This window comes from Giraffa tippelskirchi, chromosome 2, assembly GCF_054371585.1.
Source record: "Giraffa tippelskirchi isolate mGirTip1 chromosome 2, T2T-mGirTip1v1.2.pri, whole genome shotgun sequence".
Classification (NCBI taxonomy): domain Eukaryota; kingdom Metazoa; phylum Chordata; class Mammalia; order Artiodactyla; family Giraffidae; genus Giraffa; species Giraffa tippelskirchi.
Genome location: NC_137276.1, coordinates 126,166,653 through 126,190,597, shown reverse-complemented (window position 1 = coordinate 126,190,597; position 23,945 = coordinate 126,166,653). Strand labels below are relative to the sequence as shown.

At 40.2% G+C, this 23,945-nt stretch overlaps 1 protein-coding gene across 27 annotated transcripts in view; it reads right to left on the bottom strand.

The window, feature by feature from the left end:
* Positions 1-23,945, bottom strand: part of KCNAB1 (potassium voltage-gated channel subfamily A regulatory beta subunit 1) — a 532,662-nt gene that overhangs the window by 279,049 nt on the left and 229,668 nt on the right. For 3 of the 27 annotated variants that reach the window (XR_014076902.1, XM_081570610.1, XM_081570611.1), the window contains exon 1: positions 19,266-21,235. The exons of 23 other annotated variants lie outside the window; for them this stretch is intronic. Coding sequence is in view for 2 of the 4 variants with exons in the window: in XM_081570610.1 (XP_081426736.1) it covers positions 19,266-19,486 (221 nt within the window). In the remaining 2 variants the exon portion in view is untranslated. Of the gene's footprint in view, positions 1-19,265; positions 21,236-23,945 lie in introns of those variants that run through there. One more of the 27 variants, XM_081570612.1, reaches the window with a different exon arrangement.

Here is a 23,945-nt window from a genome sequence, read left to right as displayed (position 1 = left end):
AAATGGAAAAATTTCACTCTTTTTTACGCCAAGTAGTATTATATTGTATGTACATATCACATCTTCTTTATCCATTCATCTATTGATGGACACTTAGGTTGTGTCTATGTCTTGGCTATTATGGGATAGAGCCACTATGAACATAGGGGTGCATGTATCTTTTCAAATTAGTGCTTTTGGTTTTTCCAAATATATACACAGTTGTGGAATTGCTGGGTCATATATTTTGAGAAAAATCCATCCTGTTTTCCATAGTGGCTGCATCAATTTATACAGCCACCAACAGTGTACAAGAGTTCTCTTTTCTCCACATCCTCACCAATATTTGTTATTTGTAGACCTTTTGATTATCTGTCCACCCTCTTTAAATAGCACCCTCCAGGAGCCTCTGCCTCTTACCATGCTTATCTTCAAATAGCAGGTCTTACCTCCTGATATGCTAAATATTTACTTTGTTTCTCCTTCTCCTTGTTTTAAAATTTAAGCTTTTAAAAGACAAAGACTCCATTTTGCTTACCCGCTTATCCTCAACACCCAGAGCACAGAGCAGGTGTTCAGGGAGTTTTTGTTGAATGAATCCATTCTTTTGAAATCCTATTGGCCTTAATAGTTAAGGATCCACATATACGGGCATGATGCTCTTCTAGGAACTATTTATTCTGCACAATAGTTACTCCTTTCTGTGCTTAGTCATGTCCAACTCTGCAACTCGGTGAACTGTAGCCCATCAGGCTCCTCTGTCCATGGGATTTTTCAGGCAAGAATACTGGAATGTGTTGCCATTTCCTCCTCCAGGAGATCTTCCCAGCCCAGGGACTGAGCCCGCCTTCCCTGTATCTCCTGCATTACAGGAGGATTCTTTACCCGTTGAGCCATCAGGGAAGCCCCACTTACTCTTTTGTGGATAATCACAATTACATATGCAAAAGCTTTCAGGTCAACAGTTTAATACTGAGATTTGCCCTCTAACATCTACTATTTCATGGTTAGAACACTGCATGGTATTTTAATAATAATGTGGTCAGTCACAGCCTCCCTGAGATGGTATCACTCTGCCTTATCTATATATCTGCCCTTTCTTGGGCCTGAGTTCTCCTCCCTCAGAGTGGTGGTAGTAGCACCAGGACAACTTCAGAGCCCTTAATTTTCTCTTTCTACTTGGCTCTGCACCATCAAACTCAACTTTCAATTTAAGAAAATTCTCTCTTGTCCTAAACAGAAGTAGAAACCATTTAATCATTCTTTTGAGAAATAAGTGTGCTGGTAGGAGGAACTTTTTAACTATATAAATAATTTCTACTCTTGAGAAGGTAGCTGCTAAGTCACTTCAGTTGTGTCCAACTCTGTGCAACCCCATAAGCAGCAGCCCACCAGGCTCCCCCGTCCCTGGGACTCTCCAGGCAAGAACACTGGAGTCGGTTGCCATTTCCTTCTCCAGGAGGTAGAACACAAAGAAATAATGAAAACATTTCCAAACAAAAAATTTCCATATTTCCATAAAAATAACTTCTGCCACTCTTAAAACAAATCTGTATATCCTTGGCCCTTCGTATCTGTAGGTTCCACATCTACAGATTTAACCAACCATAAATCAAAAATACTCTTTAAAAAATGTACACCCATGCCAGATTCATGTCAATGTATGGCAGAACCAATACAATATTGTAAAGTGAAAAAAAAAAAAATTCCAGAAAGGTCCAAAAGACTTAACTTAATTTGCCATATGCTGGTAACTGTTTACATAGCATTTACATTGTATTATGTATTATATGTAATCTAGAGATGATTAAAGTATGTAGGAAGCAGTGTGAGGTTACATGCACACATGTACTAGGCCATTTTGCATAAGGGACTTGAGCATCTTGGGATTTTGTTATCCATGGGGTTATTGGACCTCATCTTCTGTAGATACTGAGGGACACTGTAGTCTCTGTCGGGTGAAGCCTGGACATTAATGTCTCTAGCAGGAAGCATTTGTCCTCTTTCTTGTCCTTCTTACTTTGGTTGGCTGGTTTCCCATCTTGAAATGATGCCTGGATTGTCTTCCTATACAACTTGTTCACTTTCCAAAATGTGCACAAAGCAACTTAGAGTCTCAGGCCACAAACATAGATGTTCAAGAAATAAAGTGTGTTAAAATTTTTCTATAATTTCACTTAATTTCAACTCAGGGAGCTTCTCCTGCCAAGCTGACAGGAAGTTTAACTTTTAGACAATACTAGCTCTCTTCTTGCTCCTTCTATACTGCTGAGGTCAGGTCAAGGTTCCAATCTTACCCTCCCAAGGTTTTAAGGAATCCCTCCCATTATTGGTCATCTGTCCACTGTTATCCTAGAGACAGCTTTTGTCCCAGAACATATGGTCCTTGACTCTGCTACCTTCAAGCCACTCAGGTAACTTCATAGATTTGGGGAGAAGCTGAGCCCCTGCCTGAGGACCCAGTCTCTCTGATACCATAGGGCTCTTTCCTCTGAGATCCTATCATGTTTTTTAGATGCTCTCAGGGAGGAAGACTCATGGGGTCAAAGACCTTCCACTGAACCTCTCATCCATCAGAATCTCAGCTTAATCTGTCAAGTGCCTTTGCTCTCAAACCTGAGTCTCTTCAACAGGCTTAGATTTTGGGAAACAAAATCATACTTTCTGCAAATAAGAAAGTGTAAACTACTTACTTGAATGGAGAAAAGAAAGTAGAAGGATGCAGGGAGAAGCCACATATGTTAATATCTCCCTTGGACTGCAAGAAGATCCAACCAGTCCATCCTAAGGGAGATCAGTCCTGGGTGTTCATTGGAAGGACTGATGCTGAAGCTGAAACTCCAATACTTTGGCCACCTCATGTGAAGAGTTGACTCATTGGAAAAGATTCTAATGCTGGGAAGGATTGAGGGCAGGAGGAGAAGGGGATGACAGAGGATGAGATGGCTGGATGGCATCACTGACTCAATGGACATGGGCTTGGGTAGACTCTGGGAGTTGGTGATGGACAGGGAGGCCTGGCGTGCTGCAATTCATGGGGTCACAAAGAGTCAGACATGACTGAGCGACTGAACTGAACTGAGATAATGAAATCCCCCACTGCAACCAAGCCAGAAGATCCCTTCTCTGTTCCTGCATCTCAGAAGACAACATTGTAGCTCACTGTGGCTAGAATGAGTGGACCTGGACTCAGGGTTTCAAGAGGACCTGTTACCTGAACCCCTGAGGAATTCAGGCTCTCTAGCTGCTGTATCCCTTGATAAAAGGCCAGAGTGATTGGATGTGTCATGGTAAGATTCAAATGCACATCATGATGTGTTAAAAATTCAACTCACTGAAGGGGTTTTGAAACAGTTATCATAATTGATCAATATGATCCTGTGAATATCAATATAAATAATTTGCCTACAAAGTCTGGTATTTTTCATTCAGGTATTCTTTTTATGCTTTAATCTATTTACTACCATAAGGATTATAGTATTATAAACTATCTTGCTTTCATTATCCCCTTCTTTGTAAAGGATCAAGTGATAACTTGGGAATCACCATTTTATGCAGACCCACATTCGTAGCAGAAAGTCAACAAAAGCAGAGACTCAAATGGTCTCCTCACAGCCCTCCTCCCAGGATCCCGCACATCGATGCACTTTTCTCTTTTGGAGCAACACAGTGCATGGCCAGTAGTTCTTTCTCAAGGAATGTACATGTTTTAGAACAAATGATTACAAGTACCCTTAATCCCTGTCTTTACTCTGTCATTTTAGTTTTCTTTTTTCCTGTTTTAATCCATGCCATTTTGGGAACCACCTCACATTCCCTTCTGGTACAAGGCTGGGTATATGGTACAAGGCTGGGTATAAGTAGATATAATAGAAACAGTGGGGGACAGCAAGGATAGGTCAGGCTCTTCAGTAGCTATTGTCAAAAACAGACAGGATTCCTGCCTTCAAAGGAGAGAAGAATTCATCATGGACGTGAAGAAGACAAGTCTGATAAAGAATGAAGCCTGCACAGGAAGCCAAGAGTTTTACATTGTAATACAATCCCACAGAAACCTTAGAAACTGATGAAAACTGGCTCATTAATGCATCCAATTATCCATCCAACGAACTTTACTGATCACCTACAAACTGCCAGACACTGTGTTAAGACTGGGGCTGATTAAAATATGAATATTTTAAAGCAAAAAAAAAAAGATTAAAGAAAGATCTACTGTGACGATATTAACATGTGCTCATAGAGCCTCATTCATTCTTGTCAACTTTCTTTTCGATATTATTGACAATTTTAACAGATAACAGTTGGTACTTAACAATAGCATGTAATTTTCCAAAGCAACCCCATAAAGGATTACCAGGTCCATTTTACAGATACTGGAGCACAGAGAAATTAAGAAATTTGCTAGTAAAGACAAAGCTAGGTACAATTCCACTCCTGGCATACATCTGGACAAAACTATAATTCGAAAGGATGCATGCACCCAATGTTCACAGCAGCACTATTTACAATAGCTAAGACATGGCAACAACCTAAATGTCCATCAAAAGATGAATGAATAAAGAAGATGTGGTGCACACACACACACACACACACACACACAATGGTATACTGTTGTTGTTTACTTGCTAAGTCATATCCAACTTTTTTGTGATCCCATAAACTGTAGCCCATAAGGCTCCTCTGTCCCTGGGATTTCCCAAGCAAGAATACTGGAGTGGGTTGCCATTGCCTTTTCCAGGGGATCTTCCTGACCCAGGGATCGAACTCGTGTCTCCTGCATGGCAGGTGGGTTCTTTACCACTGAGCCATCAAGTAAGTAAGCCCATAATGGAATATTACTCAGCCATAAAAAGAATGAAATACTGTCATTTGCAGCTACATGGACCTACAGATTATCATACTAAGCAAAGTAAGTAAGAAAAATAAAGACAAAGACCATATGATATCACTTATATGTGGAATCTAATGACACAAATGAATAGATCTATGAAACAAAAGCACATTCACAGACACAGAGAACAGACTTGTGGTTGCCAAGGAGAAAGAGAGCAGGGGAAGGTTGGTTTGGGAGTTTGGGATTAGCAGATGCAAACTATTATATATAGAATGAATAAACAAAAGGTCCTATTGTATTGCACAGAGAACTATATTCGATATAGTTGAATATACATCAGCCAACTGAATATATAAAAACTTGTCATAAACCATAGTGGAAAAGAATATATATATATAACTGAATATATGTGTGTGTGTGTATACATATATATATATGTATATAAAACTGAATCTCTTTGCTGTACACCAGAATCTAACATAACATTGAAAATCATCTATACTGCAATTTAAAAAAAAATAGACAAAGCTGGGTAAATGAGTGTTGCAGTACCGGGAGCTATTGAGCATGCTCCTGCAGAGCCTGTTTACTGCTAGTACTCCATGTTTTGTGTTTGCACCTTAAATACACACACACACACACCTTGCTGTACTAAATATGTATAATGAATACTTGCCAAAAATTCATCTTTAAAATACTTGTTACTTTCTTGAGCTATATATAAATGTACCTACTAAGACCTGAAGATGTCCTTATTCCTCACTCGAGGAAAATTTGTAATAGTTAGAATTGCCAAAAATAAACATAATGGCTGCTAAACTTTCCATCAGCCTATAGATTCTGAACCAGCCCTGAGCTCCTGCATATATGCTCTTTGTACCACTATGCTGCTCCAGTTCAACCTCTGCCCTGATTTTCTGGTCAGAGCAATGATGAAGGGTACTACGTACCTGGACCATACCATGGCTCATGCCAACAAGGGACAACAGAACCTCGCCCAGAAATGCCACTTGCACACGTTGGATGCCTTTTAGTCCTGAGTCACAACTGGCATCAACAAACGCTGGGCCCATGAGAGAAGCTTGGCCAGAAACTGTCTGAACTTAGAATTGAAATGGAAAGCTCAATAGTCGGGGTTGCACAAGATGTCATTAGGTTCTGTTTTTATGCCTCAGTTTCTATAACTGAAAATGGACATAACACTCCTTGCTAACCCCTTTCAGAATTTTGCTCAAGGATAAAAATAGCACTAATTAAGCTCTTTCAACTCCTTGGTTTAAATGTTAATGTGAGGCAATCACATAAAGTGAGATTTTAGTGGAACAGAATGTTACTCAGACATTTTGATAATTAGTATTTGTCTTTTGTCAAACCCTGTCCCCAAGGTATTTCCATCTCAAAGTAGGTATACATCAGGCTAATATCCTAAGCAAGAGTAACAAGCAAGAAAAATTAGAAACTAACATTTTATGAATGTCTTTATTTCTAAAACTAATCATTATTAAAAGTCAAATACTTTGATCAATGACATTGTCATATGATACCACTTTCCTGCTAAGAAATAAAATTGAAGTACACATTAAACTCATCACATTTGTTTCATTAGTGGCCATCAATGACCTATAATCAAACAGGTTCATTAGTTGAATAGACTTTCAGATTTCAACCTGTTAATTTTTTTTCTGCTGTTGACATTAACCAATGTTGTTATTGTTGTGTTTGCATTAGGAAAATATCTTCTCTGAGTTAGAAAATAGACCCTGTTGGCAATAATTTTGTGGGCATCAAGGATAGGTTTGGTTCTTCCCCGTCCTGCCCTCAATGTACCATTAGAGGGGATTGGTGTTCACTGATGGGTGTAAATACACTGTCACGCTCATGTAAAGATGGTCAACTGAATTGACAATGCAGGTGTTGTTACGTAGCCCTGTAAGTGTTCTACAGCAACACTTTCCTATTCCTACTATAGAATTACTTCCTCCACCATTGCATTCTAACCCATTCTTCGCAACTCAGCTCTATAGTTCAGAGTGGTAGCACAGTCCACAATCAGCAAAGGGCTCATTTCCTCATTTCCCTCTCACTAAAGTATTGTGTCCCTTAAAGGCTCCAGGAAACAAGAGCTGGTCATGAGTGAGGTAATTATAACCCAAGGGTGAGTTTTAACTCTTGACTCTTCTGATTTCTGAATTCCAAACAAATCTTTTCTAACTCACATTGATCTACAGCCACTAACACTTCTCCCTAAATCTGATACAATCTGGTACTTATTGCTTGAAAGCCCAGAGAAGGTATGCAAATTTAAATGATTTGGCATCAAGAGTGTAATTCTTCAAAATCCCGTATTCTAGGCAGTGATAGAGGAGCCATGGGTCTTGGAAAAGGATGATGAAAACTAAGGAACAACCAGCTACTTCTTATTGGTAGACCAATTGTTAGACCAAATACCACAGAGGAAAATTGCATGAGTTAAAACATTTGAAAATTTGGGGGCTTCCCTGGTGGTCCAGTGGTTAAGAATCCACCTGCCATTACATGGGTTCGATCCCTGGTCCAAGAAGATCCCACATGCCTAGGGACAACTAAGCCGGGCATACAGGCCATGCTATGTAACAGGAGAGACCACCACAAGGAGAAAACTCTGCACCGCAACTAGAGAGTAGCCCCCACTCGCTGCAACTAGAGAAAGCCTGTGCAGCAATGAAGACCCATCACAGCCAAAAATAATAAAGAAATAAAACACTTACTAAAAATTTTGAAAATTTGTATCAGAATATGTATAAATTTTATGAATAAGAATAAAAATATCTTTGCCATTAAAATAAAATGCCTGACCAACCTAATGGGTTCAAGAAAATATTTAATAGAAGGGTTCAGAAAAAGAAATTCATATCCCTGCAAGAAACTCCTACTTTCTTGTCCCCAACACCACCATTATTGACAACACTAAGGAGGCAGGGACAGTATGAGTTTTCTGGAAAGGTTAAGTTATATTATATTATATTATATTATATGCACTGAGCCTCACAGATACATCACATCAGGATGAAAGATGCACTGCCATGGCTCCCACACCCCAAGTGCTCGGAAGAAGTGAGACTCCCTAGCTGACTGACTGCAGTCACGAAATTTGGAAGCAGTTATATATATTTCTGGAGTCATGAGAATTTTAATTACAGCTTAATCTTTATGGCTATACATTGACTTTTCTATTACTGTCCACTTACCAATTTTTACTTAGGTCTTGGAATTAAAAAAAAAAATGGGATATTTCTAGCAGATGTTGCATTAAGGGGCCTAAGAAACAGAACAGATTTTGAGCAATAGCTGCCATTATGGTAATTACCGAGGTCAAGATACAACTGTTTAAACTTTTTCACACTGAAGCTACACACTGTAAATATGAATTTTTATTCTGATTCAAACCTAAGCTATAATCTTAGACAGAGAAAAATCCACATCGCCCTGCATATTCCATGACCTCATTATTCCTTTTGCTGTCTTGCCTCACCTGAGTGAGTCTCAGATGCTACAGAAAGTAATGAGGATGTAATGCTTGATACTTTGGTTTCCTTTTCTTGGCCCTCTTCTGCATAACATATTTGCATGATACATGCGGCAGAACTGTATAATGGCCACCAAAGGATGTTCACAGCCTAATCACTGGGAACTTGTGAATAATGTTAACTTATGTAGTAAAGGGGACTTTGCACGTGTGATTAAGTTAAAGATTATGAAATGGGGTGATTATCCTGGATTATCTGGCTGGAACCAATATTATCTCAGCAGTGCGTATAAGAGGGAGGCAGGAGGATCAAAGTGAGAAAGAGGAGATGTGCAATCTCTCCAGAAGTTGGAGAGAGCTGCTCAGAAGACAGAGGAAGGATCCATGAGCTAAGAAATGCAAGTGGCCTCTGGAAGCTGGAAAAGGTGAGGAAATAATTTCTACCCTGCCGCCTCCAGAAGGAACAGAACCCTGCTGACAATTTGATTTTAGACTTCTGGCTTCCAGAACTGTGAAAGAAACACATTTGTGTTGTTTTAAGGCACTAACTTTGTGGCAGTTTATTGCAGGAGCAATAGGAAACTACTACAGTATAAAATGCCCAGCTTTGCTTCCTAAAGATACTTGCCACATCTCCTTCTAAATTACTTCCTGTTTTGAAATAGGACCGCAGAAAGTCCTGATGAAGACCTTAGGAAACATCTGGTGGAGTCTGGAGCCCTCAGGCAAACGTACACTTGCTTCTCTGGTTAAGGAATGAGTCTGTGTTTTTAGGGACTAAGATACGCAAGCCTCTTGATTTTTAAAAGATTGCTTTTGGAAAAACTGTATTTGAGTGTAGCTGAAACCTTGAACTTCTTCTTTAGAAATGAAAGATAAGCCGTTATTGAGTGAGAAGTTGTATGTTAGACCATGAATTTCCCAACTCCCACTTTCTATCTGAGCCTCCTTGAACAGTTTGCTTATTTTCTCTTCATCAGAATGGAACAAATATGTTTTCCATCAAGATGAAAATCCTCTGTAATCAGATGAAGATATCTTCTGAGCATTTCCATTCTTTCAGTAAGTGCAAAAACTCCGTAATGTAGAAGTACTTGTTCATACAGAGATAGAAAATGGAGGAGTGAGTCAAAAGGTCTATTTTCATCAAATGCCTCAGAGGAATTCTTTGCTGGTTTTTGTTGAGAGAGAATAGCATTCATTAAAGCCATGTTACTTACGCAGTTGATTTTTATAACAAGCTTGTTGTTGTGGTCTCAGGCCAAAGACACTAAAAACAAAACCCCATAACACAAAAACCAAGCTTAATGTGGAAATTAATTCAAAGAAATGGAAAAGAGGGTGCCTTAATAGCATATGTTCTTCAGGGAAAAGCTCACTTTTCTTATATAAGAGCTCTGTCAAAGCAGATGGGCCTTCCAATAGATATAAACTTATCATGGAGAACACTACGGTTGGAATTTCCTGCGGTTAAGTCCCTTCAGGGACACTGTCTTGGAAGATGTTAATTACCAATACAGAAAACTTTTTCTGCTAATAAAACTAGTCATGCACAGTTGCCTTTACATGAAAACCTGCTAGATTAAAAGAATCTCTATAAGAGCATATCAAAAGGCAAATTAATCATATTACAAGCTGTTAGTTTTTCTATCTAGATACTCATACACTATTGAAACTTATATGTCAGAATTAACCTTTTTCATATTTCTTTAACCCAAGAGATTTCAACTGTCACCATTAAAGCCTTTAGAGCATATTATCTCATAAGAGTTGCTACATATCAGCAGAGGGATCCTCCATTATTCAGATAAAGGGGTTAGAACATTAAAAATGTTTCAGAGCAATTTTTTCAAAGATTGGCTCAAAATGTTAAAGGTTATGATTTTCTTCTAAATCAGTAAGCATAACAATGGAATGCAGACAAGGGGACAGAGCATGTTTCTGTTATTAGGCAATCTTGTGATTCTGTACTAACAAGTCTAGATCTTTACTTGGAATTGTATTCAGCTCTGGATGGATAGAGGCTTTAGGTGAGAGTCATAATTGCAGCTAGGAATCAGAAAATGAAGTATAGGAGGAGGAACCATCCTAGAAATTAGAAGGCTGAGTCATAGTAATGATTTTCAAGTACCAGAGGACTTATGAAGCAGGTAATTATAGCTATCTCAAGACTCGGGTTCAATCCCTGGGTTGGGAAGATGCCCTGGAGAAGGGAATGGCTACCCACTCCAGAATTCTTCCCTGGAGAATTTCATGGACAGAGAAGCCTGGTGGGCTACAGTCCATGGGGTTGCAAAGAGTCAGACATGACTGAGTAACTAACACTTTCATTTTCCTTTCAATTGAGGACAAACCAAGAAGCTTCCAATGCAGCTTGAAAGGAGCTGAGTTGACCACAAGGAGGAATCTTCTCATGGTGAAGTATCTTTTTGACTTGGATCATTTAGCAGCAGAATAGTCAGGCCAGGAGAGCAGGTGCTGGGACCAGAATGGGAAAGGCTCTCCAACCCCAGATATCAACCGGAGGTTGGGAGCCTCCAGCACGTCATGGTGCTCCCCATCTTGCCTCACTGCTGTGCCCTTGCTTTCTTGCCTCTCAATTTTCTATTATCATTTTTAGCCTGACTTTGACTATTAGGGTCCACACAACAGACAAGAATTCTAACAGCCCTCATTTTATTGCTTCCTCTGAGGATTTCAGCGCTTACTGAATGATTCTAATTCATAGAAAGATGAGCCAAAAAATTTTTTTTCATGACTGCTGTGAAAGGAGATTACACAATATTTCTTCAGGGGCCTTTACAAGTAGTTGCTGCACAGTACATATTGGAAAAAACAGGACAGATTTCTCATGAGAGCTGGACCAGATGGCCTGTGTGAGGTCTCTCAGAGTCCTCCCTAGTTGTCGAGTCCAAGAAAAAAAAAAATCACTGCTGGGCTTCTGTTTTGGTTTCCAATCTGAGTAACTAAAAAATCAACCTGCAAGGAGAGTTTTTTAATGTATTTTGATTCTGAGTCTCAGGGGCAAGTTTTCAAAGTAATCTCTCAAAGCATGGAGGAGAGTGAAGTATGTTCATTGTTGAATGCCCTAAGAAGCATTTCATATCCAGATTGACATGTATTCCTGTCCTATCACCTGCGCCCAAGGGTTTGTAGATTTCTTTCTGAGACACCAGTTATTTAGAAACTGTGATACCAAGCACACTGTCATCTGAAAGTTAATTTATGTTCAGCTTCAGAATTAGTACAAGTAGAGAGCTGCTGCGGGGGCACTTTGGGATCCTCACGACTCTGCAGGAGACGAAGGAAGCTGGTCTGGCTCTCCGAATGCACAGCAGGGCTTTCCTTCTTCTAGAGATAAAAGCTTGAACTGCAGACTCTGCACACGTACAGAAAGGAATTATTCCTTCTAGAAGTGTTTCATGCCTTGTGCTTCTTTCCTATGTTAAAAAATGGGGCATGATCAAGGAGCTACCGTGTAGAAGCTAACAGAGCATAAGGAATCCTGCTCTTGGAGCCAGGACCTGAGTTTGACCTTGACCCTTTCATCAGCTCCTTGAGTAACTGTGACCAAGGAACTGGTCATTCTGTATAAAATGATATGACTGAACTAGATGGAATCTGAAGTTTCCTCAGTGCCAACAACCACTGCTAACTCATTCATTTCTGTGATTACATAGGATTAAAAATTCTCAATATTGAAGTGGAAATTTGAAAGACTTTTTTTGGTCTTAATCCTTCAGTCTCTATCACTCTTATCTTCTAATTCTGAAAACAGTGGAAAACAGGTCATAGAAATATTTTTAAGCACACAACATGATTAAAATTGCAGCATCAAATTATTTTTTATTATTTCTGATGATTCCCAAAATGGCTTTGAAATTCTTATAAGGAAATGGATGAATCAATACATGTGAATTCAGTTAGTCTCATAAAATGGTATTCTCTTTTTTTCAAAATGAAAGTTTTGAAAGATACTCAAAGAAACCCAGAGTCTTATATTTTGATCAATTCACTGGACCCAAGTCTCATCTGTTCATGCATTCATATAGTAATGACAAACTATGCATTTGATGGAATGAATTTAAAAAATCAAAGTGAAACTTATGAATCTGATTTTCCTTTTTAATGTAATGGAATTTTTTCTCCTTCTCTCAGAACATTTCTCAAATTACCACAAGTGCAAATGTTTACAGAAATTTTTTAAAAAAAGAATTTCTATAATGAGTGCACGTCTAAAGAGGGTCATTGAATGGATTTAGGATTAGGGGCTCCAAATGTAGTAAACCAACTGAAGATCTCAGCTAGAAGACAAGTTCTTTCTGGAAACACCTTGGGTAGATTCCTTTACTTGTGCATGTGTGTACACACATGCACATACAGATCGTGCATACATACATTTCCAGAGCTGCAGACCTGGAACTACGTTTGCCTACCAGTTGCAAGAGGCTCCCTCCCCTCCTACCATTTTCTCACCATCCCATGGATGCCAGACTTCTGGCTGATGCCTTGCAGAGGTGGAATAAACTCTATGAGACTGAATCAGCAACCAACTTTAAGGAAGGTTTCTCCACCTCCCCCATTTTCATCATTTTGCTTTGAGGAAGAGAGGAAAGCCCACAGCCATGGGTATAAGTGAAAATGACAATGGCATTCTTTACCCGCTCCCCCCCAAAACGGCATTTTAAATATCCAAGCTGCTCTCTTATCTGGACTAAAATCAAATATTTCTATTTGAAACACAGCCACAGAGCTGGCACTTCTCCCCTTCCTCCTCTTCAGCCCACCTATTTCCTCCCACTTTTCCCCACACGGAAGCTCTCAAGCACACACACATACACACACACTCACACACACTCAGTGCCTTTTACGTAATCAGCTGACAAGATTGATCTTTCACTTCAATCGCTTTGATTCAAAATCTGCCCACCATTCGTGGGAGGTAAAGAACTGTGGATGAGATGTGTGCTTTAATAAAGAGGCTAGAGGAGGAAGGGCCTGGGAAAGGCATCTGGTCTGAGCCTTTTTTATGTAGTCTTATCTTTTATAGGAAAATAGAAAGTGCTATGGAATTCAACATAAATTCTCTTGTTCCAAACTTACAATTCTTAGGGGTTTTTTTTTTTTTGGAACAGCTGCCAGATTACTTTCCTCTTAATAGAACTTTGTAACCAGACATCTTGTTCAAAAATCTGAAATGATTCTTCATTACTGATGTTCACCTTACATCCAACTCCTCTTTGCCTCTACAGGATGCCCTCTCACCACTTCCCTGCATGAACTCTCTGCCCTATTCCATTATTTCTCAGGACTCCACGCACAGCCTTTGGGACAGGCTGCTCCTCTGCTGCAGTCTATCAGATCTCCTCCTCCTTTCTGCTCATCTTGGTATTTCTCCTTTCTCAACATCAAGCTTCCCTGATCTTTCTTATGAAACCTCTCCCTAACTCCTACAGCCCTTGATGAATGATAGCTCCTCAAACTACAGCAACAATTATTCTTTGTATCACTTAACATATGCAGCCTTTTTGTGCAGGTATCTAGCCGCATTGGGCTTCCCAGGTGATGCAGTGGTAAAGAATCTGCCTGCCAATGCAGGAGATACAGGTCCAATCCCTGGGTTGGGAAGATCCCCTGGAGGAGGAAATAGCAACCCACTCCAGTATTCTTGCCTGGGAAATCCCAAGGACAGAGGAGCCTGGCAGGCTACAATCCATGGGGTCACAGAGAATTGGACATGACTGAGTACACACACCACACCACCATACTAAATTTGAAATACTCATGAGAGGACCCTCACTCTGTATCCCCAGCATTTTACACAGTATTCTGCATGTGTAGTCATTCATTTTCCAAGCATTTATTGAACAGTTATTATGTGCCAGGTGCCAGGTTAGACTCTGGGGTTATAGATAGAGCCAGAGTCAAACCTCAAGCTGTTTACAGATTAATGGGGAAGATACAGATGCAAATGGATAATAGAAACACTACATGATCAATAATTTTCATAACAGAAATAAGAATCAGATGCAGTGAATGGACTAAAGAACAAGTATTTAATGCTGTATGGGGTGGAGCCAGGAAAGGTTTCACAGAGAAGGTTAGGCAACAGTTGGGTCTTAGAGGATGCATAGTAGTTTGCCTAACTGTAGGAGAATTTCAGGGTAGAAGGACTAGCATGGAAAATGATACAGAGGCATAAAAAACCAAGAAGGTCCAGGGTACTATAAGGAATTCTCTCTCAAGTAGGTACTTCTGACAAAACAAGTTGTCACAGATAAGAACAAAGAGTAGTGACTGTAAAGCATGCTGGATGCCAGACCATGAAGGATCTCAGGTACCATGCTAGGTAGCTGGGATTTTATCCCCTGAGCTACAGAATGGCAATGAAGAAATTTGGGAATAATTTTCTAATCTGAAGTTACCTAATGATGACAACAACCCAATTGTCCTTCAGTGAATGAATGGTTAAAAAAAATTGTGAAACATCCTTACCATGAGCTACTACTCAGTAAGAAGAAGGAATGAATCATGATACATACAATCTGGATGAGTCTCAAGAGAGTTATGCAGAATGGAAAAAGCCAATACCAAATTATTACAAACTGTATGATCCCATTTATATGATGTTCTTGAAACAACAAATCATAGAGGATCAGCGACTAGTGGATGCTAAGGATTAGGGACTTTGAAAGAGGACATGGATGTGACTATAAAGGGGTAGTATGAGGGAGCCTTGTGGTGATGAAGCAATTCTAATGCTTCATCGTGGTGGCAGTTACACTAACATCAACATGTGGTTAATTGCACAGACATAGAAATACACACACATGAATACATGATAACCAGTAAAATCTGAACAAATTCTGTGGATTGCAGTAATGTCAATCTACTAGTTTTGATGCTGTGCTATAGTTATACAAGATGTTCTCACTGGAGAAAACATCATTTAGTTACATAAAAATTCTCTGTATTTTTTTGTGAATTCCTGTGATCTATAATTATTTGAATTAAAAAACTTAACAATGACAAAAAAGGTAAAGTGGGTTGACTCCAAAAAGGAGAAGTTTTATAGTGGAATTAAAGATTATTGCTCAGACAATTGCCTTCTTGTAAATAATTCTCTTAAGAATTTCAAAGTGTGTTTTACGCAACTATATAACACAAAGTTATATTGATATTAATGTATATGTTATAAATAATACTTTTTTCATGAAATTGGGTTCATTGACATTCAACTTGTTCTGGAACTAAAGTAAAAATTTTGGAATAGAGGAGTAGTTTATCACCACAAATATGCTCAATCTTGAATAACAAAAGCTCTGAGATGATGTCCATCACTAGTAGCTGGATCATTCTAAAAAAAAAATCTTAAAAAAAACACCCAACTAATCAATCAAACAAAAACAACCCAAAAAAGATGGCTTAATTTCTGTTCTGAGTGATTTGCTTTTCTTAGGATAAAAGGTTCATGTATATATCTACCTCTATATGATATCCATCACAAGTATATATATCATGTAAACATCTATCATGTATACCTGTAGAGTGTATATCAAACTCTAACAGTGTGATGAACTCTAATATTAAAAATATATGCAAAACTAAGATAAAGGACCTCTCATGTACTAATAAGGCATAAGTATAAAAACTATAAGAAACACAATAGTCCTGTATTATCTACACACAAGATAGTTCCCAAGATAAATGTTAGATGGAATTTTATTCTCTTGCACTTATAGTGACATCTGAATAGCAGATTGCTCTGGTGGATTTTTTTTCCCACCATCAACCTTGAAACAATAGTTAATTTTATGCAAGTTTCTTGCACAATACTGATGCAAAGGTAAAAGTGGCTTTGAGTATTCTTGCAAAATTCAGATGCTTCATACAAGTGGATATTAATTCTTTCTACAATCCCAAGTTCACGAGTTCCTGATTTATGTCAGGTTGGCAATGTCAGGATGGAAATTATAAGCTATGAATTTTGCTTTAAAAGTCGTAAGGTATTAAATGAGTAGAAAGCATTCTACTCAGGGTTGTAAGTAGGTCTTCAATGGCCAGGTAGCCCCCTACAGCAAGGATGGAACCTGAAAGAAGTCCCTGGGATGGCACATAGGTGGCAGATATGGGCACAATGACTCGTGCCCCAAGATGCAACCGTAATAGAGACAGTAACCTCAAAATGGACAAATAGGTTGGTTGAGGTCTGACTATGAACCCCCCAAATATGGCCTTCATAAAAACATCTTATAGTAGAAAATTATTATGTATTTGTGAGTTTGCTTATTCATGGTCTGATTTCCTAAGAATGCAAACCACAAACCTTATCTGGTTTCTATACATTTTGTACCCACTTCTAATAGGGTTCTTGCCACAGAACAGGTGCCCAGTAAATATTTGTTGATTAAATGGATATCTCTTCATTCCATAACATTTTTTTTTTGACAATTACTGAGTGGTAGACACTTTAAAAATTCTGATCAATGCTATGAACCCTCTCCTCAAAAATATACACAGAAAGACAATATTTTTACTTTCTATAGGATTCATGGATCCCAGTTAAGTTGTGCCAATGGAAATCATTTTCAAGGATGAGAATATTATTATAAACACAATTAGCTGCTGATTTTCCATTCTAGTTCCTTCAGGCATTCTTCTGATTGTTTACCCAAGCCAATTACCTCCCCAACTCTATGGCATTATTTTTAAAATTTTTTTCCTACATTATTAGTAATAAATAGTTTTTGCATGCACAATATATTTTAGTGACATCAATGTCAAAAAATATAACTAATAAAATATTTCTATCATTTTTATAAAGTATGTTATAGTCTCTTTCCCTCCCACTTTTGTCTTTCTCTTCTTTCTTTCTCCAACCCTAAGAAAGTCTTAGTGTACATTTGGCATAATCTCCTGATCTCTTTCCTAAAAGGTCACTCTAAGTAGAATTTGAAAGACAAAGGAGTTAAGTCACACTCACACACACACAAAGCCACCTGCCTGTCATAGATGAAACAATTCAGAATAAGAGGGGGAGTGGAAACCAGGTAATGCCCAGTCACCATAAACAACAAATACTTCAAGTTATCCTGAAGACTGCAGATGGCTAGCTTTTTGTCAGGAAAGAGCTGTCCTTAGTTGCTAGTGATGAAAGATGCCCAAGTGAACCTTATACACTGAGCTTTTGGTGTATATTATCATTCAAACTGAGCTGAGCTATATTACCAGAAAAACCCTAATGGAAATCTCCTCCCTTTGTAAGATGAAACACTTCCAATACACTGATTCACAAGCAACTATGAAACTCTGCCACAAGAAATGAAGGGTGTTACTATTTATCCCTTCTGGCTTACAAAAAGAGCTCAAGGTGCTGCTGAAGGCCACAGTTCAAATTACCTCTGCAGTCTGCTTTAACCCTGTGTGTCCCGTTCCTAGGGGCCCTGCCCAGGAAGGCAGCAACTCCTCTCCATCTCCGTCAGAGCAGCTGAAGCGCACACAGGGCAGCATCATGGCCATGGGGCAGAGGCTGGGTGTGTGCTACAGAAGCAGCAACAGAAAATGCCAGTGCACTCAAGACTGCAGTCCTCGTTATCAACCTGTCATGGGGCCCCATTCTCCACCATGGAAATATCAAGAAAAGCAGAGGTCCTCACATCAGTGATACTTTAAGGAGTTGCCTGGAGTTAGGCTGCTTGCCCTGTACTACAGTTGGGGCAAAGCAGTTGAGCTATAAATTTTTAGTGAGTCTACTCCATCAAATTCAAGGCTTTATTTCTTAATGGCTCAAAAATATACCAAAACAACAGGGCTTGCTATTTTTTTCAATGAGATTCCCTGTTAACTCTGCAAAGAAACTTTTTTCAAGGACAACTTTTATAGAAATTGGTTTGAATGCTTATTTCAGAATCCCCATAAGGAAAACCTAGTCTTAAGTGTTCACAGGCGTTACTTTAATTGCATTAAGTTCCTTTCATCCTAAAACCTGGCTCCTAACAAAGATGAGGGAAAGTTAAATATAAATAATGGACAAAGTCGTATCTTCAAACTAGAATCACCAAAGCCTTTGGAAAACGCATCCTAAGCGCTTCTCTACATCTGCAAAGACTTTTAGAGACAAAAAGCACAGAAGTTTTAAAGAAATAAAGTCAGAAAGATTCAGCACAAAACAAATACAATGAGGAGGCAAGAGTCACAGAATTGAATAATGAAATTTTCTACTTATCAAATTTCAGTCATTCACTATTAAAGAGAGCATCAACTATTACCAGGAAGATTTCCAACTCTGGAAAGCAGCATAGAGGAAAGGGGAGCTTAAAAATTTATGAAGAAATCAGTGATATTACAATAATTGACTTTTTCTCTATATTTCATAAGGTCTGCACTGTATTTCAAGAATAATTTAGGTTTAAGTATGTCAATGTTCAAACTAACTTACCAGTATAGGTGTTTCTTCCCTGTAAGAGAACTTCCTTTAAAGACTGCCCAGCATTTGTCACCTTGGGCTTTCAAAAGATAAATAATACAGTACTAGATGGAAAGCTATTTTTAATAGTATAATCACAGAAACTATAGTCTGTACCATAAAATAGGACAGGCACATTTGCTCTTGAAAAGCTACTCTAATCTCAATACCAGTTTTCAGCTGCTGTGTTATTCTCTGAAGACGAAATTCATACAGCTCCTAAGGTGTTCATAACACTTTAGAATATACAAAATGGGCCACAGTTTTTAAATCCTATACATTATACAACACCACACAACCTCCTTGGGTTGTTCACTTTCCTAAGGAAAGATACCTTTCCTATTTTAAAGACACCTGAAAATTCTAAATTAAGCAGCCCTCCAATAAGTAAGTCACTTTTCAAAACCGCTGAATTGTCTCCACTACACCTGTATAGAACACAGAAATCCGGGGCAGAGGGAATCTTATCAATACGTCCATACCTATATTTCATGCCAGTCTGCTTTGCAGTGGACTCTTTGAGAGAGATGTGATGCTGAGGGGTGAAGGTCCCCAGGCTGCGAGCGATGATAGCAACCGTGCGGAATTTGGCCCGGGCTGCGTTCACCACATTGGGGGCGGTGGAGCTCTGCTTGCTCAGAAGTCTGTCCTCACCATTCCGACTCTTCAAATTATGCTCGGTGCAGGCTATGGAGACTTGCATTGCTTCCCCGGGCACCGCGCGGTCCCTCTCAGAACCCCAGAACACAGGCAGTCAGGAGAGGTCGAGCAGTTGGGAGGGTCTGCTCGTCTTTTAACCCCTCCTTGCTCCCTCTTCCTCGGAATGCCGGCAGAGGAGTCCTCGCTGCTGACTTCAGAGTCGGGGAAAGTGGCAGGAGTGGCTACGGTGCAGGACAGAGTCCCAGACACCAACAGAAGTAAACAGCCAGCCCTTAAGTTGTCACAGCAGCTGGAACGCGGATCAGGCTCGCAAATCTTCCCAGGCAGTAATCTCGCTTGATTAAACAGCCAAATCCATGTAGTCGGGAGGCTTGGGCAGACGCCTGGAGCTAAGCATTCGTGCTGACTGCACGCAGCCCTGCCAGAAGCCCGTCCGCCGTGTCTGAATGCGGGCTCGCCTCTGGGCGATGGCTCAAATCCACGCAGGCATACCGCAAGATGCGCCGCCAGCACCCTCTGGACCACAGGCAGGATGCTCTACTGGCGCGTGGAGCATCCCAAGAAGCAGCTAATGACAAGCCGCTCCCCAGGGACCGGTGCTCTCCATCCACTCAGGCTGTCAGCTCCCTCCCTGGCCCACTCCGGGAGGTCCTGGGAGCTCCTCAAGACCCCTCCCCACTCATTTTCAGGCAAAAGCCTGGGTCATTGAATCTGTACCCACAGGATTTGCGGCTGCATGGAGGCACAGGAAGGTCCCTTTAAAGAGCTCCTTGCCTTTGTGTGCGAGGGGAAGGCAAGAATCACTTTTCACCAGACTCTTGCTGTAATAGAAGCTGGAGGGTTGCTTTTAAACAGGGACTCTGCCCAGACTCAGACCAAATTCTGCTGCAGCACAACAGTTGGAACGGGGGAAGGAAGGATGGGGGTGCTTATGCCAGAGAACATGCCAGTAAATTAACACGTGAATACTCTGTGACTGGTTTGTTACAACACAGCATGAAATCCTTGTTATTAGCCTTACCAGCATTTATTTTACATTTGCATGTTACTTACTTCTTAAGCAAATTAGTTTGAAGTTTACTGAAAAGACAGTGCAGACTTTTCAGTCAAGTAACCTAACTGGCTGCAAAATCTATTCTGGCTCACAAAGGAGGGCAAAGGATGGGAGAGGAGGCAGCAATTTGGTACCACCCAGAAGGGGGCTGCACTAGGTAAGCAGAAGGTCCAAGTCACCATTCAGAGAGGTCCAGAGCAGGTGACGGGGACTATGTACACTGCCTGCTGGTCATCTATGACCAGCTGGTGAGGACAAGCATTATCCCCAGGTTAAGGGTAGGCAGCAAGGCACCTCCTGTCTTCTCTGAATGTTCCTGTGAGGCAGAAATATTGTCTGGTTCAGTATCAGGGAAAAAGCAACTCCTCAGGAAATGTGATTGAACCAAACCAAGCAGCAGGGGGCTAATAATTTATCCCTCTGTTTGAAATGCATGGCAGTCAGAGCTCATTTTAGATAGATGTACTTACAATAAACCTGTGGGGCTTCCCTGTGTGGTCCAATGGTTAAGAACCTGCCTGCCAATGCAGGGGACGAGGGTTAGATCTCTGATTCTGGAAGGTCCCACATGCTGGGGAGCAAAAAGTCCTTGCACCACAACTACTGAGCCCATGTGCTGTAACGCCTGAAGTCCGAGTGCTCTAAAGCCTGTGTCTACAACAAGAAGACTTGCAATGAGAAGCCCGTGTACTGCAACAAAGACCCAGTGCAACCAAAAATAAATAAATTTTTTCTAAGTTAAAATTTTTAAAGTTTTAAAATTAAAACTGTGCCTTCTGCAAAATCAGCTCTCTAAAGGTGGTTCCCAACAGAAACTGCTGTCAAGAAAAAAGGAAGTGTTTAAATCAATGATACTTGTAAGCACCATCTCTGTACTAGGCATTAGAAAGAAATATGGAGAAAAAAATGAAGCACTATCCTTCTCAAGGAACTGGTAACCTGGATGGGAAGAATAAAGCAATCACCCTTAAAGAGATTAATTAACAATGTTTGAAAGAGTGGTATGGACAGCAAGTACACTAGAGTTAAGCAGGGGAGTGATTATAGGAGGCTAGAGAAAGTTTTTCATTTTGATTTATCCTGTACATTTCTAGTGAATCCCTATTATGCACCTGATTGCTTGTTGCTGGGATACAAAGATAGCCTAGATGCAAGCTAGATCTCCAGAAGCTCAGGGAGTCCTCATAAACTACAGAACTTTGCCTGGGACATGAATTTGATTAGCTGCTGCTGCTGCTGCTGCTAAGTCGCTTCAGTCATGTCCGACTCCTAGCGACCCCATGGACTGCAGCCTACCAGGCTCCTCCGTCCATGGGATTTTCCAGCCAAGAGTACTGGAGTGGGGTGCCATTGCCTTCTCCATTTGATTAGCTGGAGAGGAGTAATTCTGTCTTCCCAGAGACTGACTGGGGTGAGGAGAACATACACTCCGGCTGTGTCAATGTGATATATATATATATATATATATATATATATATAGCAATTCTGACCACTTCTCTCCAAATTAAGTTGTATGAATGAAATTTTCAAGTAGAATACATACCTATTTTGAATTTCATCCCAGAGATGAATCATAATGAATCAAATCATAACATTTTATAACCTGCATATAAGGTTTAAATGACAATGTAGAATCTCATCCTCTACCCTCCATGCTCTTCCCACTCCTTATTTAACAAAATAAATATACTGCCTACCATTTAGTGGTTGGGAAGTGACTTTAGGACGAGGTAAGCGTTGTGGAAAGGGACAAATGAACCTAGACTGCCTTCTTTTTACTCTCAGCTGCAGGGAAGTAGTTCCTGAAGCAAAGTTTTGTTCCCTGGAATAAATAACAGTGGGCAGAGAGGAAGCAGATCATTAGAACTTTTATTTTTTTCACACTAAGCTGGCTCATCGGGGATAATCAATGTGAATCAGGAAAAGAGTCAAAGTGAGAAGAGGAAGTAGTAGGAGGAATCAGAAAGAACAGCTCAGAAAAGGAGGGAGAGGCAGAATAAAGCAGCCTGGGAAGCAAGACAGAGGAGCATGGTGATCACCACAGGGCCAAAGGGGTCAGGAGCCAGTGGCTCCAGCTTGGGCACTGGCTGAGGGGGAAAAGGTATAGGAAGGTGGCTCAGGACTGAGGTAAGAGAGCTGCCAGTTCTTAGGGAGGAGGGACAGTGTGTTAGGGTGTGTGAGGTCTGGACACTGTTAACTGAATGGCTTTCAGGTTTGCCAAGAACTAGCAGAGCAACGCCTGAAAGCATAACCAAAACCAGAACAGGGACTAGGTTATCAGAGTAAAACATGCAAGGCAGAGCTCTTATTAGTCACTTATTTATCCCCCAGAGGACAAAGCAAGGCGCCTTATTCAGAGCAGGCCTTACTCCATAAATATTAATAATCGAGAGAAGATGATAAGGAAGCTAAGTAAGGAAGAAGGGAAGAAAGGAGAAAGAGAGGGGTATGGGAAAAATGCCAAAATCTTCTATAAACTTGAATCCTTAAAAAAAAAAATAAAAGAGAAAGCCCTGCATATTCTAGTTTTACACAGCCTGCTCACTTGAAAGGCACCAATAACTGCCCCACATTCATGTCTGCACCTCCTGTGTGTGGACAACTGTCCGCCTTTAGTACCTGCCTCAAAGAGAATCAAAGGACTGAGGCCAGAGGAACGCTCACAGTGCAAGCCTCTTTCTGGTTGCCTGCAGTGAGCCTTTCCAGATCTAATGCTACATGGGCTTTCTGGCCGCCAGCCAGCAGCCTGGTGACATACCCCTAGCTGTGCTCACCCTTCCCAGCATTAGTGGAGCAGTTGGTCTCAGAGGCCCGGAAATTAGATAATGGTTGCTGGGAGAATGCTCTTTCCTCTTAAGTCTGTGCTGATGGGTCACATGCTAATTAAGCTGGGAAAATTAGATTTCAAATGTGTACCTTTCCATTGTCACACAATCAGATAGGAGGATTCTCACTATTATTATTTCAGGTTCAAATAAGACACACAAATGGTGATGTAGATATATATGTAGCTATAGATGTGTCTATTGCTATGAGTCGAATCGGGTACCCCCACCCAAACTCATATGTTGAAGTCCTAACCCCAAATAAGTACCTCAGAATGTGACTATATTAGAGATTGGTTCTTTAGAGAAGCAACTGAGGTAAAATGAGGTCATGAGGGTGGGCCCTAATCCAATCTGACTGATGTTCTTATAAGAAAAGGAGATCAAGACACACACGGAGAGAAGATCATGCAAAGACACAGAGAGAAAGAATTCACCTGCAAGTCAAATAGAAAGGCCTCAGAAATCTGCCCTGCTGATACCTTGATCTTGGACTTCTAGCCTCTAGAAATGTGAAAAAATAGATTTCTATTGTTTCAGTCACCCAATCTATGGTATTTTGTTATGGCAGTCCTAACAAACTAATACAGCTGTTAATATTGTTTTTATTTTAATTTTTATAT